The sequence below is a fragment of the Ixodes scapularis genome, unplaced genomic scaffold, assembly GCF_016920785.2.
Source record: "Ixodes scapularis isolate PalLabHiFi unplaced genomic scaffold, ASM1692078v2 PGA_scaffold2__306_contigs__length_199485367, whole genome shotgun sequence".
Classification (NCBI taxonomy): Eukaryota; Metazoa; Arthropoda; class Arachnida; order Ixodida; family Ixodidae; genus Ixodes; species Ixodes scapularis.
Genome location: NW_024609857.1, coordinates 41,568,170 through 41,589,584, shown reverse-complemented (window position 1 = coordinate 41,589,584; position 21,415 = coordinate 41,568,170). Strand labels below are relative to the sequence as shown.

The following is a 21,415-nucleotide window of genomic DNA, read 5'->3' as shown; positions in this document are numbered from 1 at the left end:
TTACTTTCCCCGAGTTTTCTCCCGGGGCCTTGTCTTGTCCGCCCCCTTCCCCTTCCCCCTCCTTTTAACTTTCCCTCTCCTGTAGTGGAACTCCGAAGGAGAAGCGTCCGGCAATAAATCATTTGTTTGTTGAAAATTGAAAGATGGTGTTCTCCCGTCCCCTGTCTTTACGAATAGTAAAGTGTTTTTGTTTAAATTCTTAGTTTTGGCGCGGTTTGTTCCTCAAGTATTTTCCGGAATATATTGTGTGCTTAAGCTACACTAGGTGGCGCAAGCTGCCACATATACACCATTAACCATCGGTTCAGCCATCTATCCACCCACAGCCTTCACCCACTTATCGTTCCTTTGTTCTGTTTGGCGCGTTACTTGCGGTGGTGACGAATGACGGTTGGCGAGTTTACCGAGTTGACGAGCCAAACGAATGTCAGTATTTTCGCGCCTAGCTGCTCGCGTGGCTTTAGCAGCGTTCGACAATGCCGCCCGTGCGGTGTCTGGTCACCGTGCCTCACCTAAAGGCTGCCAGGTCTTTCAAGCTCGAGGATGGATCGGTAAACTCTTTGAAACATGCGGTGGCTACGTGCCCCGTTCTTGGGAACTCCATCAAACTGTCTTCTGTCAGGTTTCAGGCAAGTGCCTCGTTTCTGTTGACATTTTCCCCGTGCTCGAACTGTAGCAGGTCACAGTAAGCTAAGTAAACGAAGGATAGAGAAGACACCGAACTGCGAAGCTGTGAACCACCTAATCCAGAAAAAAATATCGAAGTGATAAGATTTTAACCGCCTAAACCACCGTCATCTTCGAATCTATCTTGGAAAGGGTACATGTTATATGAGGAAATGACGTTTTAGCGCGAAGAGTAAAGTATAGGCTCCTTGCACATGACGTCATTTCCGATACCCTCCAGAGAAGAGGGGGAGAAGGAGCTCCCCTCTTATCAGGACCCTCCTTTGTGCCTTCCGGATTTGCACAGGCGTCGCTATTCTCCTCCCAGAAGATTATAGAAGATTAACCCGTCACTCAAAATTCTTACAAAAGCAGCTACCCTCTCCTCCTTTTACTTGGTGTGCAAATGTGTGCGATGTGACGTCAATGCAAGGAGCCGCTTCGCTGTCGCTCGGTCACTCGCGCGACGAGGCAATCCGCATGAAAGCAACGGGAGCAAGCGACATTGTAATCCAAAAGGAAGTGTCTAGAGTTCCGTCCAGGCGGAACGATGGTCGCCACTAAAGTAACGTCCAAGTTGGGTCTCGTATAAAGCAAATGTTGAAGGCTAGTTTCTGAAGGAGTAAAGCTATACGCACTCCGGAGTGCGCTTCGGACGGAAATGGCTACACGCACTCTGCGGAGAGCTCATGCCGCTCGGGTCACCCTTTTCGAATGGCACGTGTATCGCTGGGGAGCCCGCCTGCGTTCCCCCCGCTTCGCGGCGACAGTGTGAGGCTGCTAATTACAAAACGTAACCAGTACACGCCGCTTCGCGGCGTCCAGCCGGCAACCCAAGCCCCGCTGTCCCCGATCGCATCAGGAAAGGGAGTCCCGTACCATTTAGTTTTGCGAAGTTTCGTCGGCAACGAATCTTTTAGTGTTCACCGGGGAAAAAAAAAAAAAAAAAAAAAAAAAAAAGGTAAATATTGCCAAATGCTTCGACAAAACAAAATGTTTGAGAAAACGAAACAAAAAGAAAGTGGGACCACCGCGGATCGAACCCACGTCCACTAGCGTACGAAGCTGACACCTTAACCACTACGCTATGCCACCGCTTAAAAGAATGAGTTGTTGTGACTATTCCTTTTATATGAGACTAGCGGAGTGCGTATAGCCATTTCCGTTTGAAGTGCACTCCGGAGTCCGTAGGCTTTATCCTTTCTGAAGTGGTGGTGTAGTGTAGTGGAAAGGTGTCTGCCTTACACGCAGCGGGCCCGGGTTCGAACCGCAGTGTGGGTTTACTTCTTTTTTTTTCTTCTCGATTTTTTTTTTGTCGGTATTTACATTTCTCTTTTACAATTATCTCTGAAAGACATGAAGGCATGTTGTCGACGAAACTTCGCTGAACTAAATGGCCGGAGGTGCAATAGGGCATAGCGGGTTTGGGTTGCTGGCTGGGCGGCGTGTACGGAGGGCTAAGTGGGTTAATAGGGAGTTTTCATAGACCGTTTTCGCCGTCCCGCAATGCCCTACGCAGCTTGCTATGATGTCGGAACTCTACAGTTAAGGGCATGGGCGCACAGGCGCAGTAGCGGCTTCTTCGTTGCAGAGGGCTTAGCGGTGAACGAAACATGGTCTACGAAAACTCTCTCTTAGTTTTGTAATTAGCAGCCGCATACTGTCGCCGCGAAGCGGCGTGAATGCAGGGGAGGGGGGGGGGGGGTGTTAACGAGCCCCCCAATGATACACGCGCCGTCGGAAAAGGGTGACCCAAATGGCACGAGCTCTAGCTCCGCGTTCCAGGCGGAACTCTAGTAGCAGCTATCGTTCCGTCTGGAACGCTAGCCACACCGTACGTCCAAATCGCCGCCTTGCCTAGGTTCACAGGGGCGAGAGAGGAGGGTGGGGGAGAAGGTTAGGCATATCCATTTCAGTGCTCTGTCTGGACGTAACGCTAGCCACAGCGTTGGACGTAACGCTAGACACCTCTTTTTTTTTTACTTTTTTTTTGTAGGGCATTTGACAATATTTACAGTAAGCTCTCCACGTCGTGCGTATGGCCATTTCCGGTCAACGTGCACGAGCTCGTGCCTATAGCCTTTACTCTTCATTGAATAGGACTGATTTGAGCCAGCACATATGAGAACTGAAAAGAAGCTAAGTGCCTCTGGAGCTGATTTACTAACTATATAAAAATATTTTTGGGTTAGATATATGTGAAGCTAGTCCATGCGCATACATTTTACAGATGCTGGATTTGGTATTTGAAGAATACACTGACCTTGCTGCGGACGACGAAATACATGACATGGCTAAAATCACTCTCCTGCCCATTGTAACTGTCCCAGAGGGTGGGCCAGGCTCATCTTCCACTCAGGTATTTGGTTTTGCAACAAGTTCAAGGTATATCAAGCATTAATGAAAAAAAAAAAAAAGAAACGGTTTATTACTAGGAATATAATCACAACTGTGATAGGCTGTGTCTATACGAGCGTTTTTTTAATTTTTTATTCTTTAAAAATTTTTTAATGGTGATAGCTATGTTAATGCCGCCTTCACTGTATGTTTGTGGAGCTTGGTGCCTGATTATGATTGGTAGAAAAGCGTCCTGTCACTTCTGTACGTCCGTCACTATCCAGCAAGTGTGACGCCGGCGCCTCCAGCAGACACGCTGTCTGTCGAGATAGTGGCGAAGGGCATGAAACACGGGCGTCACTTTTTTTTTTGCATCATAATCAGGTGCACCTTTCAGCGTGTGGTTTTGAGTTAACCCTTTAGACGCCGAGGACGAGTCTGACTCGTCCACGGAGTTCGTCCCGCAAATGCCAAGGATGAGTGTGGCTCATCCGCTCGTTTCAGCCCGTGTCTGTAGTGCCAGCGACGAGGCACGCTCGTCCAGTCTATTTTTGTGTTGAGAATAGTTCTCCCGCTAGCCAGCAGGAGAAAAAGCGAACCAGAATTTCGCTAATTTTTGCATCATTTTGAGAATTTATCATGCTCCTCCGGCAACATGGGTTTTTAAAAATGGCGTCTCTTTCGAGTGGTGACATGCATCGCTCGTCTAGTCGGAAGCGCGTTTCTTTAGTTGATGATGAGTTTTCTACAGGGTGAAACAAGGAGACGGCACGCTCTTTAAATCGACCGGAAAATTCGGTTTCTTAACCTATCGCGCTACGGCTTTGTGCAGCGTTGCCCACAGATGGTGCATTTTTTTTGTAAAATTTGCAAAGAGCGAACTTACCCGAGGAAAAAGTAAAGAAAGAAAAAGGCTTAGCTCCTATGGAAACACAGCGAAGCCACCGGTCTTCAAACAACACGGCGCCGGTTAGCACGGGACACAAGAGGTGGCGCAAGCGGTCGCGACGCCAACTGCCTCCAACGAACGAGCAGACGACGCCGAGACTCGAGAGCCGGCGTATTTAGCAGACAAGGAACTGCAGTTCTTCGTTGTTACTGCGCCTGTTTTTTGTTTCTGCGACTGTCGCCGCCTGCGGAACGCGCGTCGCTTTTGAGTCGAAAAGATTGTCTGCTAATGACGCTGGCTCTCGACGCCGTATGCTCGTTCGTTGACGGCGTTCGTTGCGCCATCTCTTGTGTCCCGTGCTAACCGGCGCCGTGTTGTTTGAAGACCGGTGGCTTCGCTGCGTTTCCATAGGAGCTAAGCCTTTTTCTTTCTTTACTTTTTCCTCAGGTAAGTTCGCTCTTTGCAAATTTTACAAAAAAAATGCACCATCTGTGGGCAACGTTGCACAAAGTCGTAGCGCGATAGGTTAAGAAACCGAATTTTCCGGTCGATTTAAAGAGCCTGCCGTCTCCTTGTTTCACCCTGTAGTTTGGATGATGATGACTTTGCGCTAGACGATAGTGACGGAAGCGGGGAGTCCGCGGAAGAGTTTGAAAGCTCAAGTGACTCGGACCTTAGCGGCGATGAGGTCCATGCTTCGGCGCGAGACTGGAAAAGTGTGGACACGACAAATCCTCCATGAGCCCCTCCCCGCTTTCCCTTTATTGCCACGCCGGGCGTCACGACACCCGTCGACACGTCGCTCGTCGAACACGACACCCTCAATGCTGTTGGGTACTTGTAACTCTTGCTAAGCCAGACGTAATGACTCTGGTCGTCAATGAGGCAAAGAGGTACCTATGCCGATCAACACTTGGCGACCGCGCTGATCTCAAGGGGATCCCAAATGAAGGCGTGGTAACCGGTGACGGAAGCAGAAATGAGTCTTCTTCACCCTGCTGCTTCTACAGGAAATAGTAGACAAGCCAGTTGTCGAGTGGTATTGGTCAAAGCGCACAGTGATTGAAATCCTAGTGTTTGGGGAGGTGATGAGTAAGAGCAGATTTATTTTGCTCACGAAGTTTTTCCACTTTGCGAATAATGGAGATGATGCTGGTAAAGTGGGGCAAGCTCGTCAAAAACTTCTCAAGATCTGGCCGGTGTTGTTGCTCATGAAGGACCGCTTCAAAGCAAGCGGTCTCGGTTCCCATTTTTAATTTTTTTGCCTCACATGGCCTAAGATTGGATCAATTTTGGTTTTCAGTTGTTAAGCTTTTATACCCATGTCTTACATGCTTGAAATAAGGAAGAATTCTTCTATCAAAGTGTGCTATAAAAAAAATTTGAATTTTGGGTACATTTTTTCGAAAACTGGCTGGCGCTTAAAGGGTTAAGCAAAAAAAGGAAAAATTAACAGATGAATATCTCAAAGCCTGTTGCTTTTTCGGGAACCGTGTCAATTGGGTTGGCTTTTATTAATGGCCACCTTTAAAACTACAATAGACCCTTTCCGGAATTCAGTCTGGCCACTTCGATCACTATCATCATCATCTGAAAACGCCATATGTGCTACACTAATGGCGGACTTCTGTTTACTGATGAAGGAAGTTGAAGATGCTCCTGAGCATCTTCATCTTCAGACCCTCAGGGCTAGGGTGACCAGACGTCCCGTTTTGGCCGGGACAGTCCCGTTTTTCAGGTCCATTTCTGCCGTCCCGTCTTTTTATCCCAATATAGAATCATGTCCCGTTTTCGCAGAAGTACATAGTTTCAAAATTGGCACCAAGCGAGTAGAAGCAAACTGCAACTATGCCTATTCGTTGCAAGTATATTTTACAAAACTAACCGTAGGTACTTTACAATATTTACCCAGAGAGTAAAATTTAGGACTGTTCTTGCCCACAAACACTTTTTCTTTCGCGAGGACGGTAGAAATATTTTTTTTTTAGTTACTGGATATAGCACGGATGTAGAATCATGTAGGAATAGCACGCATGTAGAATTTAATTACATTTTTTCTCAAACTTTAGTACCCCCCCCCCCCCCCCCCCCCCCCCCCCTTTACCGCTGGGATGTCCCGTTTTCTACCTTGAGGAATATGGTCACCCTACTCAGGGCCTGAGGACATTGCAGAGGGGAGTGTGTTACAAGGAGACATCAAAAGCAAACAAACAACAATCAAAAGCAAACGAACGACAATCTTAAGAATGAAAAAAATACATAATAATGAAATGCTAAAAGTTAACACTGTTAAGGCATCGTTTAGAAGCGATGGAATCGGATATGGATGCCACAGATGCTGGAAGGTGATTCCATAAGACCGTCGTCTGAGGTATAAATAAATTATAAAAAGTTGTAGTGTTACATTGAGGAATGCCCATCTGTGGATGGTCAAGAAATTATGATATGTAAAGAGGTGTCAGTAACTTGTCACATAGCAGAGGATTATAGTAATAAATTTTGTGGAACAGACACACTGTTAAGATTTCCACGTAATGCAAGGTTAGGTAGGTTCAAACTTATTTTCATTGATGTTACACTGGCAGTGCAGTGATAATTAGCAAGGATGAAACAAACAGATCTGTTCTGAATTGCTTCAAAAGCCAATATCAACACGTTAATGCCAGGGTTCCCAATTCAAGAGGCATATTCCAGCTTAGAGCGCACGAGCGTTTTGTAAAGAAGCACCTTGAGAGATAAGGGAACTGATGAGAAGTTCAGTGTGATTGTTCGCCTGCACTCAAGCACGTAGACCAAAGTATAGGGTGGTCCAAGTCACCAGGATCGATATAAAATGGATCATAGAAATCGACACCTGCACGTAGCAATCTAGACTTTTTGTCAGAGGTGTATTTCACATGTCGCTTTCCTTTTGTAAAATTAGAAAGCGTAGCTCTCTTTCTGTAAAAAATAAGGCCAAGAAACTTGCCAGGGTCTACGGCGGACAGTGACGCAGACGACAGGGGTCTAGTAGCAAGGTGTGTTTGGCGTTCGTATAGATTGATGGGCTACCTCCTTACTGCGACGGCTTGCGACCAAGGTTTTATAAAATGAAGATAATCTTTTTCAAATGTACCTTCGGTTAAAAAATAAATGCGGGCAATAAAAGCAGAACTTAAAGTAAAAAAAAATGTGTCTGCATAACGACAGCGCTTTTGCTGCCAACGTGTCGTCTGCTAGCTTTAGCTGGTCGGCTGCACCGTCGGACGCTGCTCCCGATGCCATCTATGAATACGATCGCCAAACACGCCCTGCTACTGGGCTTGGTCGTCTGGGTCGTTGCCTGCCGTTAACCCTGGCAATTTTCTTGGTCCTATTTTTTGTAATTTTACAAAAAAAAATTGACCCGTGAAATAGATCTTTGACGAAAGGTTTAGATTGCTACGTGCAGGCGCCTGTTTTTATGGTCCATTTTAGATCGATCCTGGTGACTTGGACCACCCTATATATAGAGTATTGCATCGGGCACATAGGGTTTTGTCGAGGGGGGGGACCGCCCATGTCAAAATGGCATAGATGGGGGAGGGGGAGCGGGCAGGGAGAGGAGGTCCCAGCAAAACTGAGGATTTGGGGCTATGTGCTCGTATTGTATATGCAAGTACAGTTGCTGGTGGTGTGAGCTGGAATATGCAAGCGGTGACCGGGCTGCGCAGACCACATAGCCGCAGCAAGTGACTGGCCACAGCCTGGTCGTCACTCATGCTTTCCTGCTTATATCGCTTGCTAATGTATGTATCGAGGTCCTCGTTAGATAAACTTTGTTTCGTGTTAGTACTGGATACCAGAGCAGTTTGAGTGTTGCATTAGAAGGAGGGGGCCAGTCAGGGCCATGTCTTTTTCAAAGTGATATGGCTTGCATGCTCTACTGGACGGTGTTGCACTGTACTCCGCATATTATTCTTAGCATTGAACAGCATCTCTGTTTGACACTATGTGAAATTGCATGCTGTGCATGTTTGCATCTACCGAAGAGCTTAAGCTTCAAATTCGGGCTCAGATTATGAGCCACGAACCAAGAATACGGTGCCGAATTTCTGTATTATTGAAGACGAGCGTATTGGTAAAGGTTCATATCCACACACGAAAGGATAAGAAACGGAAGGTGGACAGGGCCGAAATAGGACCTCTGGAAAGATATCTTGGTTTGTTCTTGTCCACTGCGTTTTTTATTCTTTCATGTGTGCATATGAAAATTTTGTACATTACGATTTATACTGAATTCCTGAAACGGCGAGCATCTAGCGGCATTTATTAGTAATAAATACACCAAACCTTACTTATAGCATGTAAAGTACAAACCGTTATATCATTAAAACAGCCTGCTGGGGTCCTTAACACAAATCCAGTAACTTTACACTGCAGGGATTTCCTTTCGTTTTAGGAGGAGGCTTCATTGGAGACGGTGCGCACTGAAAACTGTGAAACCGCCCAAAGAGAGAGCTTGCCAGATGAAACTTCTCCAGATGACTCCTCTCCAGATGTACCATTGGTAGGCATCGAGCCCTTTGAGCTGTAAGTGTGTTTTAATGGTTGCGACTATAGAGGCTATGTTGTGATACAAGGCAGCCTCGAAATGCTTCTATTCCGCTGTCACTATAGAACGGCGGACAAAGTGGCATCAATGGAAACGCTCATACCAGCTGCACTAGCGTCTCACCGGGTGCCTACCGTACATGTGCGCTTTGCTTAGGGTGGTGACATCTAGCCATTTTGGTTCGCGTCTTTTTATTTATTGTTTGCTTGGATCACATGTCGGCAAGTAGCTTTACCTGCGCGGTGCCGTTTTGTTTCATCTACTTCTTTGACGCATCTCACGTACATGGACCATTGTGTTCTGCTGCGTTCCCTGGGCAATGGAGGAACCAGGCACGTATCCAGGGGGGCCCATGGGGCCCGGCCCCCTCCCCCCCCCCCCCCCCCCCCCCCCCCCCAATATCTTCCATTTTGCTGGGGCCTCCTCTCCCTCCTCCCCCTCATACAGCATTTGGCCTCTGCCCCCCCCCCCCCCCCCCCCCCTCCCTCCCTCCCTCCCTCTTCCGAAACAAGACCCTGGCTAAGTGCCTGGGAGGAACACGGGCGCTTCACAAGACTGATACACGCATGTGTCCTCACCACATGCAGTTTATTCAGGGAACACAGCTGATAGCTCAGGTGGTAAAGCACTTGGCTCACACACAGTAGGCCCATAGTTCGATCCCTGGCAGCGGCAAAGTGTAACAAATGTTTTAGAGCATTCATCAATATCGACGACGGTTTCTCTACACCATCATTTCAAAGGGGGGTGAAGAGCCCATAACAGCTATCGCTTTAAAATGAGGTTGAGAAAAAGCATGTGAGACGCCTATAACATATTTATTGTATTTCTGTTTTTTTTTTTTTTTTTTATATGCTTCTACATAGCAACATTTTTTTTCTTTTTTTTTTTTAATAATCATTTTCTTATAAAATAATTGCACTATTTTTAGGCCTTCGTGTTCAGACGACGATGGGAACACCTTCATTTTCCCCAAGCTTGGAGCTCTCCATGATACGATCATCTCTGGCAAACCTCTGACATCTTCATCATTCCGAAAGATTGTGGAGCTCCTCTTTCGTGCAATGGTGAACATAACAGTGTAAGTAAGGTGGTCTCAAAATTCGGACTTATTCCTAGCTTCATCATTTCCAGTTCCTTTCATGGGTGACTTCTTTGTGGGCACCGGTCAACCTTTGTCTTGCTGTATCTTTCTGTATCCAGCTAAACCTATGTCTTAAATCACAGTATCAAAGCAGGTGAAACTGATTTTTGCAATATATTTGAAGTGGGTTTAATCCCTCTAACCCTCCTTGTATACAAAAAAAAAAAAGTAATTCGGAAAAAAAGCTAGGTTGCTTCTTTCTGGTCCTTATCTTGCCAAATTTTGTGCAGTGGTAAACATAGTAGATTGATGGCTTATTTGCGTTGTTTCACAAGTGCATCTTTGTGCTGAATTTTAGGCTTCTTGGTCGAGACCGCTGCGCCAAAAATGAAATTAGTCAGTTCAGGCTAGAGAAATGTTTGGTTAGTTAGGTCACTTCTTGTCATTTGCTAGAAGCAATCCATGCCCTCGCTGTATTTACAGGTGTATGTGTTGCTGGTGTGTAAAATTAATGGAAGCTTTAAGTAACTTGCTCGTTTTCCTTCAATGGGACAACATGTCTCTTTGTCGAAATTCATATTACAAGAATTTGCTAAGCGGAAAATGTGTAGATATTCCTTTTTTTTTTTTAAATATCTGAAAATTTGGTGCGACTAGTTATAATCGATTGGGGGTCATTGGCATGTTTAAAACATTGATGCACTGTGTACCATCTGAACAATACCTTGCATCTTCCTCGCGTAGGCTCAGTCTGCATACGGGACCTATTGATTCACAATGTGGGTTATAATATTAGAGATTGTTGAGCCATAAGAATGGGCACGACTTTTCTGCAGGTTCCCATCTCAGCACTTTTACTCCAAGGTCACTCAGCTACTAACTGACAAGTACCCTCAGCTCCAAGATGTTATAGGAACTGGATCAGTAAGCACATTTCTTTTGCACGTTTATAATAATAGCTGCGATCAATTCTTAGCATTGGTGCTTCTATACATCTTTCCAAAAAACGCTCCTAGGCCGCCGCCATGTTGCTGATGCTGATGCAGCTGGCCCTCTATCAGCTAGAAATTTTCTGCCACCCTCTTGGACTGTGAACACCCGCTCAGTGCGGTTCTCTACCTGTTTTGGCGGTTTTGCATTCAACGTTTTCTCGCCCCTCTTGAAAGTTCCCACTTAATTTTTTTTATGAGTGCTGCATACCCTTTCTGTGTTATCTTCCATTGTGATATATAAGACTGGTAAGTGCCTGCCATTCAAGCTTTTCTGCTCGACATTCATGGGAAACGAAGGAAGTGATGGACGTCGAACTGCCCTCAACGCGATTTTGCAAACATTCTTCTCCCCCCTCCCAGAGATAATCCGCATAGAATCCTCGGTCATCTCCAAAAATAGTTGTCTGGGTTGGGGTGGGAAACGGGTCAGTCGCGTTTGTTCCTTTACCTTGGTGCTTTAGTGAAAAAGAAAGCTCTCCCCAGCTCAAAGGTGAAAAGAGTATAGCTGGACGCCATAATTTCATTCCTTGGCGCAGGAACGATTCCCTTGGTAGGCTCCCAATAACTGATATCGCAGCAAAAATGCTATGGCTGGACCTAAATTTAAATTTAGATAGTTGTTCAAGCTGTGGTATTTCTTTATTTTACAGGACTCGTGGAGAGTAGCACTGCGGTACAAGTTCAAAAATGAAAGACGTCGCCTTTCAGACGACGTCCGGGTTGCTGAAAACCGTGCAAAATTTGGATCAAAAAGACCAAATGATGGAGGTGCAGCCACACAGCTGAAGCGGCAAAAAAAGATTAAGCTGGTGAGGGGCAATGTTTAAACTTTCCGGGATAAACTTGGAAGATCAAAAATTGCTGATGTGGTTCGGATGCGGATATCGTGTCTGCATAGTGGATGATCAAATTGTTATCTACGCATGGTTTTCTTTCTACTCATCAGTGTCTGCCTTAGAAATCAACGAAACGCTTCCATCAATCAGATAACGCGAATCGGGAAAACTACAATGGTTTATCCCGTCTCCGCGAGTAGGTGGAAGCATGAAATGCTTTCGAGTGGAAAGGATTCGGAAAGATGATGATGGCAGGGAGCTCGATTCATTCCGATTCGATGGTTGGCACTCACTGGAAGCTCACCTGAGATTGGAGCTCACCTGGAAGCTCTCAAGATCCCAGGCGAGCTTCCATTAAGTGTCAATCAGTGATTTGGAACCAGTGGAGCCTCCTGCAATCGTCCTTCTTCTTGGGTCCTTGTCTCACAATGTCCATAAGATCTGAGAACATGCAGCACTCTAATGAGCAGAAAGAGTACTACCCTTGTCGCACTATGGTTTTCGAGATCACTGGCACGTAAAGCTCCTTGCACATCGCCAAAGAGCTTTGCACATGAGCAATCTTCAAGACTTCGTTAACACTACAATTTCTTCCTGTTGTGCGACGGCCATGTTCAGTAGCATACTTGAAAACCTTAATCTTCAAACCGCATGTTAGCTAATGTATGAAACCATCGTGGAAACCCCACGATCGTGCTGTTGGGGCAACCATAAGCTATAGACATTTGCAGAAAAAGCTCTCTGGCCGCCGCCATTTTGCGAACCAAGCGGCCCCTACCAGCCATAAATTTCTGCCACCTGCCTGAGCTGTGGAAACCCGGTCAGCATGACTCCCCAGCTGCATTGTGCATTCAGAGTTCGCCAACTTTTCTTGGAAATTTTTACTTTATTTGCCTGTTTAGGATGCTTACCCTTTGTGTGCTATCATGCACTGTGAGAACCAGGGAATACCAGGGCTCATAGCCTGCTCGGCCTTCGCAGGAAACAAACGAAGAGAGTGAACGTCAAGCAACTCGCGAGTCGTGACGGAGGCAGTTCGACATTCTTGAAGGATTATTTCCGTTGAGATAATCTCCAGAAAGCCTTCCCGACTTGTGTTCCGAGTCTTCGCGAAAAATAGCTGATAGGGTCGGGTCCGGAGTGTTTGCTTTGAAGCTGTGCAAAAAAGCAGCTCTCTTCTACATGTGCCCAAAACACGCCGGATTCCGTCTGATCGTCGTGAAGTTACTATCGTCGACACTGTTTATTGGATATGCTGTGTTATTTGAGACCTTTCTCAAATCCTGTTCGGATAACGCGGCATTGTGGGGTACGTACAATATATGTTGTTCGATTGATGAGACTCGTTGAATTTCATTTTGTGGGCGAGTAAATCTATGCAGTTTGAATATCCTGTGCGGTCAAATATTTTTGACGGTTAAGATCTTTGTAGATTGACAAGGCGGAGTGTATGGTGCCGTAAAAAGACCAACATAAAATAAAACAAACATCCCAGTTGCATTCGTTCTGTCGCTCACGGACTCACCAAAACAGCTTTCGTTGCTTTGTTTTTGTTCTCAAAAATAGTACAGAGCATTCTTAAAAACCCCGAGAAATTCTATTTGCCATAGAATACAAAAGAAAAATAGAACACGGCAATTTAGCCTCCACCAGCGTCCGAAAGTGTGCCCACGCAGGCTGCCACAGCCCACTGACGAGAAACTCCACAGCTCAGCGCAGTCTGGCAACACTGACTTATCCTCTCAAAACCAGGGATGCCTGCTGTAAATCGCTTCGTTCGAGACTGCCGCTTGAAAGGTCTATAGGCAACTTTCAAAAATCCTGCCATGCAACATTGCATGCGTTGCACGCTCGGAACAGTTGGCTGCGAAGCTGAGTGACATGGTTTCAGTCGAACAGGCGTTGTCTCTGCTTGCGCGACGAAACATGTGCAATCGCAAGTATGCTGAAGTTTCTCTCGCGTAAAACATCAACCAAGGCACCTGCAATTTTTTTGCTTAAAACCTGGCATGCTCGAAACCAATAAAATAGTGGCCAGTGTTTTTTTAATTGCTTGGCGACATTTATGGTATTTTACACTTGTGGGATGTCTCAGTTGTGAAAATGAAGTAGCGAGTTCCATTATGACACAATAATCATGGCAAATATCTGAAGCCGGAACTAAATGGCCCGCTAGTACCCGGAATTCATTTCTTGGCATCTCCTCACCAGGGGCCGCCCCGATTCAGAAAAAAGCTTATTGCAAAATGGCGGAAGGTTCATTTCTTCCCACGACCCCGGCTTGGCTTGGCCACCTGGAGATGGAGGTCGTTCCTTCCCATGATCGTCTAGCTGTTTATCGCTCAAAGTGGCGCATAAAAAAATTTGAACGTTCCCACCTCGTGATACAAAGTTGGGGGTGCATTTATTGAGCAAGGTGCAAGGAAATATGTTATATATTTTTATCTGGACTGTTTCCTTTTTATATTGTGTGTTTTCTACTGTTTGTGCTCCCGTAGGGTAATGCCTTGGGCAATGTTAGGTCAAATGATTGAATTCAATTTTACCTTATCAGAAATTTTGGCATGCTAAGAGCATCAAGCACTAAAAAGGTAGTCAGTTGTTGTCCTTCTGTTAATGAATATTCATGTCTAAATCGCGCCCTTTCGATCATGCCTCTCAAGATCATCACTGCTTCGGCTTTGGCTGGAGAGGACGAAGCCAGCCTGATCGCCCATGAGGAATGGCTTATACGAGAAGGACGAAAGGCAGCTCCTGATGAAAAAGGAATCCATGAAAGGATGACTCTCACTGCGAGGAAGAGGCTCTCTGACATGGCACAAATGGGCATTGATGCTGTTAGGACAAGGTACCCATACCTGATGGACTCTCAGCGAGTGAGTCATTGCTGCTACTCTTCCGCTTTATTGAATACGAAGGTGTTGTTGACTTTTTTTTTGTACTCTTGTTTGAATACAGAAACTCTTATTGAAGGGACACTGACAGGGTGTTTATGCTCGCCAATGTTTTTAGTTGTACATGGCTTATGAGAACCCAACTGCCCAGAACAGAATTTGAGGCTCAAAATTCAGTTTCTTTCCGCCCGAGGACCGCCACGAGAACTGGCCGGTTCGAGTTGCGCTCTCTCTCTTTGTGATCACGGGCTGTTTTCTAAGGTTTAGACACAACCACCAAATTTAATCAAAGTCGTGGGTCATTGAAGGCACACAGTCAATATTAAAAATAGCAAAAAGATGAAACCCTTTTTTTGTGACTTCTAAAAAGCTGTTAATAAGATTATTGAGGAAAAAAAAAGTTGCACAGAGAACCGGACGCATTCTGTGCATTTCCTCGTTCAATAGCCCTTTTGCGAAATCCCCCAAGCGCCCTGGCCCGCGCGCGAGGAATTGTGGGAGAGACTGTCCCTGGCCTGGCCACTCTGCCTTGAGATCGCATTGCCTCGTCGCTCGTCTCCTCATAATCTTGTTTTTTGATTTCATTACCTATTTTTATATGTTCAAGTGTATATTTATTGGTTCTAAGTGTTTCTATTTTCTTCTGTGCGCAGTATTTTTTGCATATATATAGTTTTTGTCTTTATTATGCCTTTTTCGACGGGAGTGCTGACGAACAACAGGCCGCTTCGCGTGTCGTTCTCCGGGTGAGTGTTATCGTTGCTACTGGTTCCTGTCGTGCTGTTAGCTGTTCATTTTGGTTCACTTGACCCGCGTGCAGTCGTGAGGAGCCGTTTATGAACACCCACGCAGATGTCATAGGGGTAGGCAGACTCTAAATCAAGAATTGCGACGCGAGAGCAGAGTGCGCTGTGATTTAGCCGCCCGCGCCTGCTCCGTTGACTCGCAGTGCAGCGTATGCCTTCGGGTGCCGCTTGCTTGACCAAGATACAGCAAGCTGCTTTGTCGCTGCGAACCATTTGTCCGAATGTTTGCAAAGCTGAGGCATATGCAACGCTGTGGCGTTTGACAACTGCGCGCTGCGGTGCGATCCCTTTGCAAATGCCGACGGCTCAATGTCGCGGCTTGAATGTGCCTATGGCATGCCTTCATAATCTTTCTTTTAAGCGGTTGTCATTTGCCAACGCCCTTTTTCAAGTGCAGAGATAAGTTGCCGCGAATCATTTGTCCGAATGCCTGCAAAGCCGTAGCACCGTTTGTCATATCCAACGCTGCGGTGCCTGACAAACTGCGCTCAGCGGCGCGAGCCCTTCGCAAGCGCCGGGCGGCCCAACATCGCGGCTTGTGTGCGCTTATAGTATGCCTTCTTAAACTACTTGCTAAGCGGTTGTCAGTTAAAAGCACCCCTTTTCAAGTGCAGAGGTGTGCTGTCTCCCAGGCAGTCATCTTGAAACTCGTAGTTCCTTCGATAATTTTATTTCTCTAGTCAAGATGTCAGCTCAAGGTATTTTATTTCTTTAGGTCACCTTCAGCAGTAACATGCCCTCATAGTACAGTTTGCTGTGTGCCAGGCTGTACAAACAGTACTGCCGGCGGACGGCATGTTTCCTGGCACTGCTTCCCAAAAGACAGCGTCCTGCGAAGCGTTTGGGTGAAGACAACTGCGTGCAGTTGTGAGGCGCTGCAAAGTTGGACATGCCGAACAGTGTTACGGTTTCGCAGGCATTCAGACAAATGATTCGTGACAGCAAAGCGGCGGGCTGTATCTTACTCAAGTAAGCGGTATTGAAGGCACATGCTACAGTGCCAGTCAACTAAGCGACGCGAGAGCCGAGTGCGATTGAGCCACCTGCACTCGCTTTGTTGACTCGCACCGCACTCGGCTCTCGCGTCGTGATTGTTGATTCAGAGCTCTGCCTACCCCTATGACATGGGTGCGGGTGTTCATAAACGGCTCCTCTCGACTACACCTGGGTCAAATGAACCAAAAATGAACAGCTAACAGCACGATAGGAATCAGTAGCAATGGTAGTACTCACCCGCGGAACGACACGCGAAGCGGCGTGTGCAGAAGAGAATAGAAACATTTATAAGCAATAAAAAATACAGTGGTACAGATAAAAATAGGTAATGGAAATGAAAAACCGGATTAAGAGGAGACAGGCGACAAGGCAATGCGATTTCAAGGCAGAGCAGCCAAGCGAGGGAGCCTGTTGAGTGTTAGCAACATCCTAGCTAATGCAGCGACCAACGACTTAGTTGGAAGCTATGGTTCACAGGCCAGGTTTGGAGATCCTATCAACTCTATGCCATACTGCATGAAAAGGACTCGAGGGTCCGAAAGAAAAGAGTAAGAGATTGCATGTGAAGAAGAAGGTTTGATATTTCATCAGCGTGATGTCTGTAGTACCAATTATTTCTCTGCACTCTTGCAAGACTTGCTTGGCAAGTCAATAGACATATTAAGAACTTCAGAAGCAAAGGGAAGTTAAAAAAAATAATGTTACTAAAAAAAGAAACTTGCGTATTGTGTGTTCGTATGTTTGTTCCTAAAGCCCTTCCCACACCTTCAAGTTGTGGTAAATGGGGGATTCGGCCAACTCGCTGAAAGCCGACTCATCGACAGTCAATTCGTAGTATAGGCCAATTTGTTGTAGGACAATTCATCAAAAGGCAACTTGTCGAAAGGCAACCTGGGACTGTCATTTAACCCATTCGAGGCCGATTCCTCGAATGGGTTAAATGACGGTCCTAGGTAAAAGTTCATGGTTCCTTGTTATCTTTTGATCTAAATTTTTATTTGTGTTTGGACTAGGGATAGCGGTCTTTTTAGGTTTTAGGACAGTACCTTGAGACAAGTTTAGAAATGTAAATTTCGGGATTGTCCTTTTGCTAGTTTTCTTTATAACTTTTTGTAATGAGCCGCTGCGGACTGTTGCCGCGAAGCAGCGTGGACGGGTAGGCCAAGCAAACTCACACGTGCCACAGTGATGCACACGCGACGTAGTAACTGTCCCCCACTGCACCGTGAAAGTGGAGAAAGCTGCAAGTTGTTATCTTCGACAAGAAAGAGCGCACTGGATGTTTATTACGATACGGCGATATTACGCATTACTATAGGGCAGGATTTGCTTTAACATTTCAGGACAAAATTATATATTATGGCTTTGAAACAGCGGCGACCAGTTGGCGTCTTCGACTAATTTTTCTTCGACGATTTGCCTTATGACGATTCGGCCTATTCGACAAATGGGCTGCTGACGAGTTTACCGTCGATGAGTTGGCTTTCGGTGAGTTGGCCTAGACTCGGTAAATGGTAGTGCCAGTAAAATCTGAATTTAGGCGTTGTTTCTTGTTTCCCTTATTTAAATTAATGAACAAGTGCCAATTTCTTTGTAAATTTTATTAAAGAAATGCCGTGGCATATTTCCTGAACTTTCAATTTTTATATTTTCTTTTGTGAAGTTCGCTAAAGATTTCGAGAGGCTCACGAAGATGAACCTGGCCGACAAAGTCGCAAAAGGGATTGACAAGATCGTTCTGTTGGCCACAAAGAAGGCGATCGACTGCCAGGAGCATGTCCTACTTACACTGCAAGCAGCACCGCACATGGATCTGGGGAGGCTCAGGACACGGCGTGAGTACAGTAAGAAAACCGCTGCGCAAGGGAGGCTTTTCGACCAAGCGATAAAATACCACCATTCAATGCATGCATGGGAAAAGATAGTAAAAAAACAAACAAAAAACTTTCAGTCTTTCTCTTTTGTTGAGGAAGGAAGACTAGCGGAGCTGCACTATGGTGGGAATGAAGTAATGGCCGATCGCTAGTCGGCAAGCCAGAGTGGAAAGGTTGCGGCCATCTATGATGGTTGCTGCCGTCTCCTATATATGGCGGTAGCTGTCCAGAGTTCTGTGTCATCGGGTTATTTGAGGACTGACACGACCCTGGGGAAACTAGCCGCTAACAGCTCCACTGTAAAAAAAATAACCGAGTTTATGTGTGCAACCACGTTGGCGCATTGCTCGGCTGAGAAGTAAGCGAAACTATAGCTTTCAAAATGCGGCCTTTAGGGTGGGCTGCTTTGTGCTGGCCTCCCCTGTATTGAAAGATGGAACGTGACTGGCACTCTCGCTATCAGCGCGCTCGGAAACAATAGTGCTACGTGCTGCAATTTTGCCGCTCTGGTCGTTGGTCGCTCGTGCTAATCTTTTTCTGCTGCAGCTGTATATGCGCAGCGCCTTGGCAGAGGAGAACCCTCTGCCAAGGTGCAGGCAGCGTGGTGGAGGGCCGTAGAGGACAGACATTTGGGCTGCACACCAGTGTATGGGGAATAACTTTGGGAGTTTGTATCATACTCCCAAGGTTATTTCCCCGTGGTGATTTGAATTGTTTCATACCATTTGGTGACATGTCCAATGGCTTATCTATAATATTATGTTGCACCCATTTAGGTCGTTCTGGTGTGTTGCCTTCTTTTCTTTTAGTGGGGACAGGCTTGGCCAAGTGAACATCTTAGTATTTGTCTGAAGTTCCCTCATTGTCACTGATCCTACTGGAAGATAAGCAGAACAATGCATACATTTTTTTTCTGAAACCGTCCAGGACACGTGCAACGAAGAGTACAAAAATGTATTTGATATCTTGCACAAATGTTGTTGGTGTTTTTCAGACATCCTGACTGTTGCAACTCTGCGCATTTTGGCACTGAACGTCAAGGAGTCAACATCACTGCCCCTAATGTTCGTGCAAGAAGATGTAAGTTATTTCACTATATTTTTTCGAAAGTTGATGCTAGCAAGAACAAAGTTCCAGCCTACCTTCAATGTAGCAGGGTTAAATAAATGCTAACTAAAGAGGTTTTTTTGTTGTTTTTTGTGGGTAGAGTGTTCGTTTTTTTTTTGTTTTCACGGTATGTTTTTTCATAGTGCCCGCAGGGGCTAGAATTGGAGCCTTCTGAATACATATTAGTGACCATGTTGATGTCAAAGGAAACAAACATGTGAAATGCACATGAATACAAGTCCTGAAAAACCAATGAAGGCTGGAAGGCGGCAGGCATGCTGATCTTTCTAGGGTTTTCAATACAGAGACAGTGTAGCGTGTTAACTGGCTTCCAACAGTTCAATAGCAGCTTGTTCACCTGGCCCCTTTTGTTAATGGGGTGTCCCAAACATTAGGCCCACCAGGCCCCAAATACTTCTGTAACGCTCAAGAGATAATGGCCACCTAAATTACAGAGATATAAAGTAAAAATTTGAGGCGAACCAAGTTTCGGGTACAATGGCTGAAACGCCAAAAACCTAATAGTCTGGCTTCCAAAACACAGCCATGCTCAACGTGCCTCATGCTGGATTTTCACTGCTCCGGTTGGTGTTCGGACGGGAGAGATATGGCCAGCGACTGCACATAAAATGTAAATGTAGCTCGTGAAAATTAATTTATACAACTACATACGAGACATTGTTATGTTTGCTGTTTTCTGGAACCTTCATCTTTGGGTTTTTTTAGTGTAGAGGAGGAAGCAAAAAAATTAACATTGGCCAACGAACAAATAATAGCATGTACCGTTATGGTCAGTCGGTAGCCCTGTACGGTTCATAAATGCGGGGTGGCGAGGTAAGCAGGGTGCGTCCGTGGCAGACATAGATTGTAGCACCTGAGCTGCCTGCCTTCTGTCGGTGTTTGCCCCCTTTTTTCTCCTTGAAACTTGTCTGCCCTTGGCTATGTTCGCTGATACCGATAAGAACCCATTATTGCACCCAATGAGCGCTGACGACCGATGACACTGCCTGACAAAGCGCGTCTGCGCAAACATCCCTGCTTTTTGTCTTCTCTTCCTTCTGCACGTATTGTTTCTCATCTGTGCATTTGTTGGTGTCCTCTTATCCAAACAATAACCTCAAATGTACACAGGAAGGCTGCTGTCCGCATAAAGAAACCAGGCCACTGTAAAAGTGAGATGTGATAGCAAAGCAAAAAATCACTCTCATGGTGAAAACGAACCAGTGATGCGTCAGATTTTTGGCGTGACTTTTATTTTTTTTTATCTCCAGACCTGTACTCATTTCCAACAATAAATAAGTCTAGCAGCGTATCATAATGCATCGGAAAAGTATCTCACTATTGAAATGCAAATAGGTTTCACAAATGCATCTTCATACTGAAATAGAGATACTAAAATATATCTCTAAGCTTATATCGCAATATTTTCATGTCGTGATGTTTCCCCAATTGTAATTCCTCATTCATTTTACATTGTTGCAGATGCCGGTTACTTATTTAAACATAAGCAATGCTCATGGCCTGAACTGGAGTGAATAATAGCAGTTGACAAGAGCAAACATGTTTTGGCCTTCTACATTAAAATATGTTGTGCGTTTTCCTTTTACCTAACGCAGGATGAAAACATCCCACCGACACCGTGTGTCCTGTACAGCGGGCAAGACTTAGAGGATGCAGACTTCTTTCACCTGGTTGTTGATCGTGAGAGGTTGTTCTCCGTTCCAAATGCCGAGGAGGGGCTGTGTATGTTGTTGGCAGCCTATTGGTTGTTCAGTATACAATATGAACGGAAGGCCTTCAACATGCTCGTCACTCTGGAGAGGCTTTTTCTCGGCATGAGCCACACAACTCCAAGGGCAGTGGTAATTAAATTTTTAAACAAAGTTTGCAGGCACGTGCATGGTTGAAGCAATGATTTGTGCTTCAACCACACGCGCATTAACTGCTTCGTTACGGTTCAGTTTGAGCTTTTTCTTTTTTTTTTTTTTTTTTACGGTGTTAGTTTGCAGGCTCTGTAAAAATGGATGTCCACCCACGGGACAGTGGGGCTTTACAGTTCAAGTAAGGAAAATGAACACATATTTTATTCAACATTTTATAAGTTAATTTTTACAAAATAGGTTTTGGGAAGAATAGCAAAACTGGAGTGATACCGGCAGAGAAATGAGGCTCATTTATTGGTACGAAAATCAAAGAAGCAGTGCCAGTCAGTTTCAGTGCAGAGGTAGATTTCACAGGACGTGCAATGGTGCTGAGTTTTCTTTGAGGAGCCAGGGTTCCTGCACTGTGTAGCATTCTTGACGTCTTCTTTCTTTGGCACGTGAAGTGCCTGCGCCGTCTGGACTGGCGAGTTCGGCAGTG

The 21,415-nt window shown here is 45.6% G+C and overlaps 1 protein-coding gene across 1 annotated transcript; it reads left to right on the top strand.

The window, feature by feature from the left end:
• The first annotated feature begins 130 nt into the window (after positions 1-130).
• Positions 131-21,200, top strand: LOC115309448 (sterile alpha motif domain-containing protein 3-like). Its single transcript, XM_040213253.2, has 10 exons — positions 131-629; positions 2,897-3,025; positions 8,313-8,443; positions 9,397-9,546; positions 10,386-10,473; positions 11,192-11,350; positions 14,041-14,253; positions 17,737-17,908; positions 18,942-19,027; positions 20,671-21,200. Exons 1-10 carry the CDS (start codon positions 477-479, stop codon positions 20,959-20,961), a joined length of 1,572 nt encoding a protein of 523 aa, XP_040069187.2. The 5' UTR covers positions 131-476; the 3' UTR covers positions 20,962-21,200.
• The last annotated feature ends 215 nt before the right edge of the window (positions 21,201-21,415 follow it).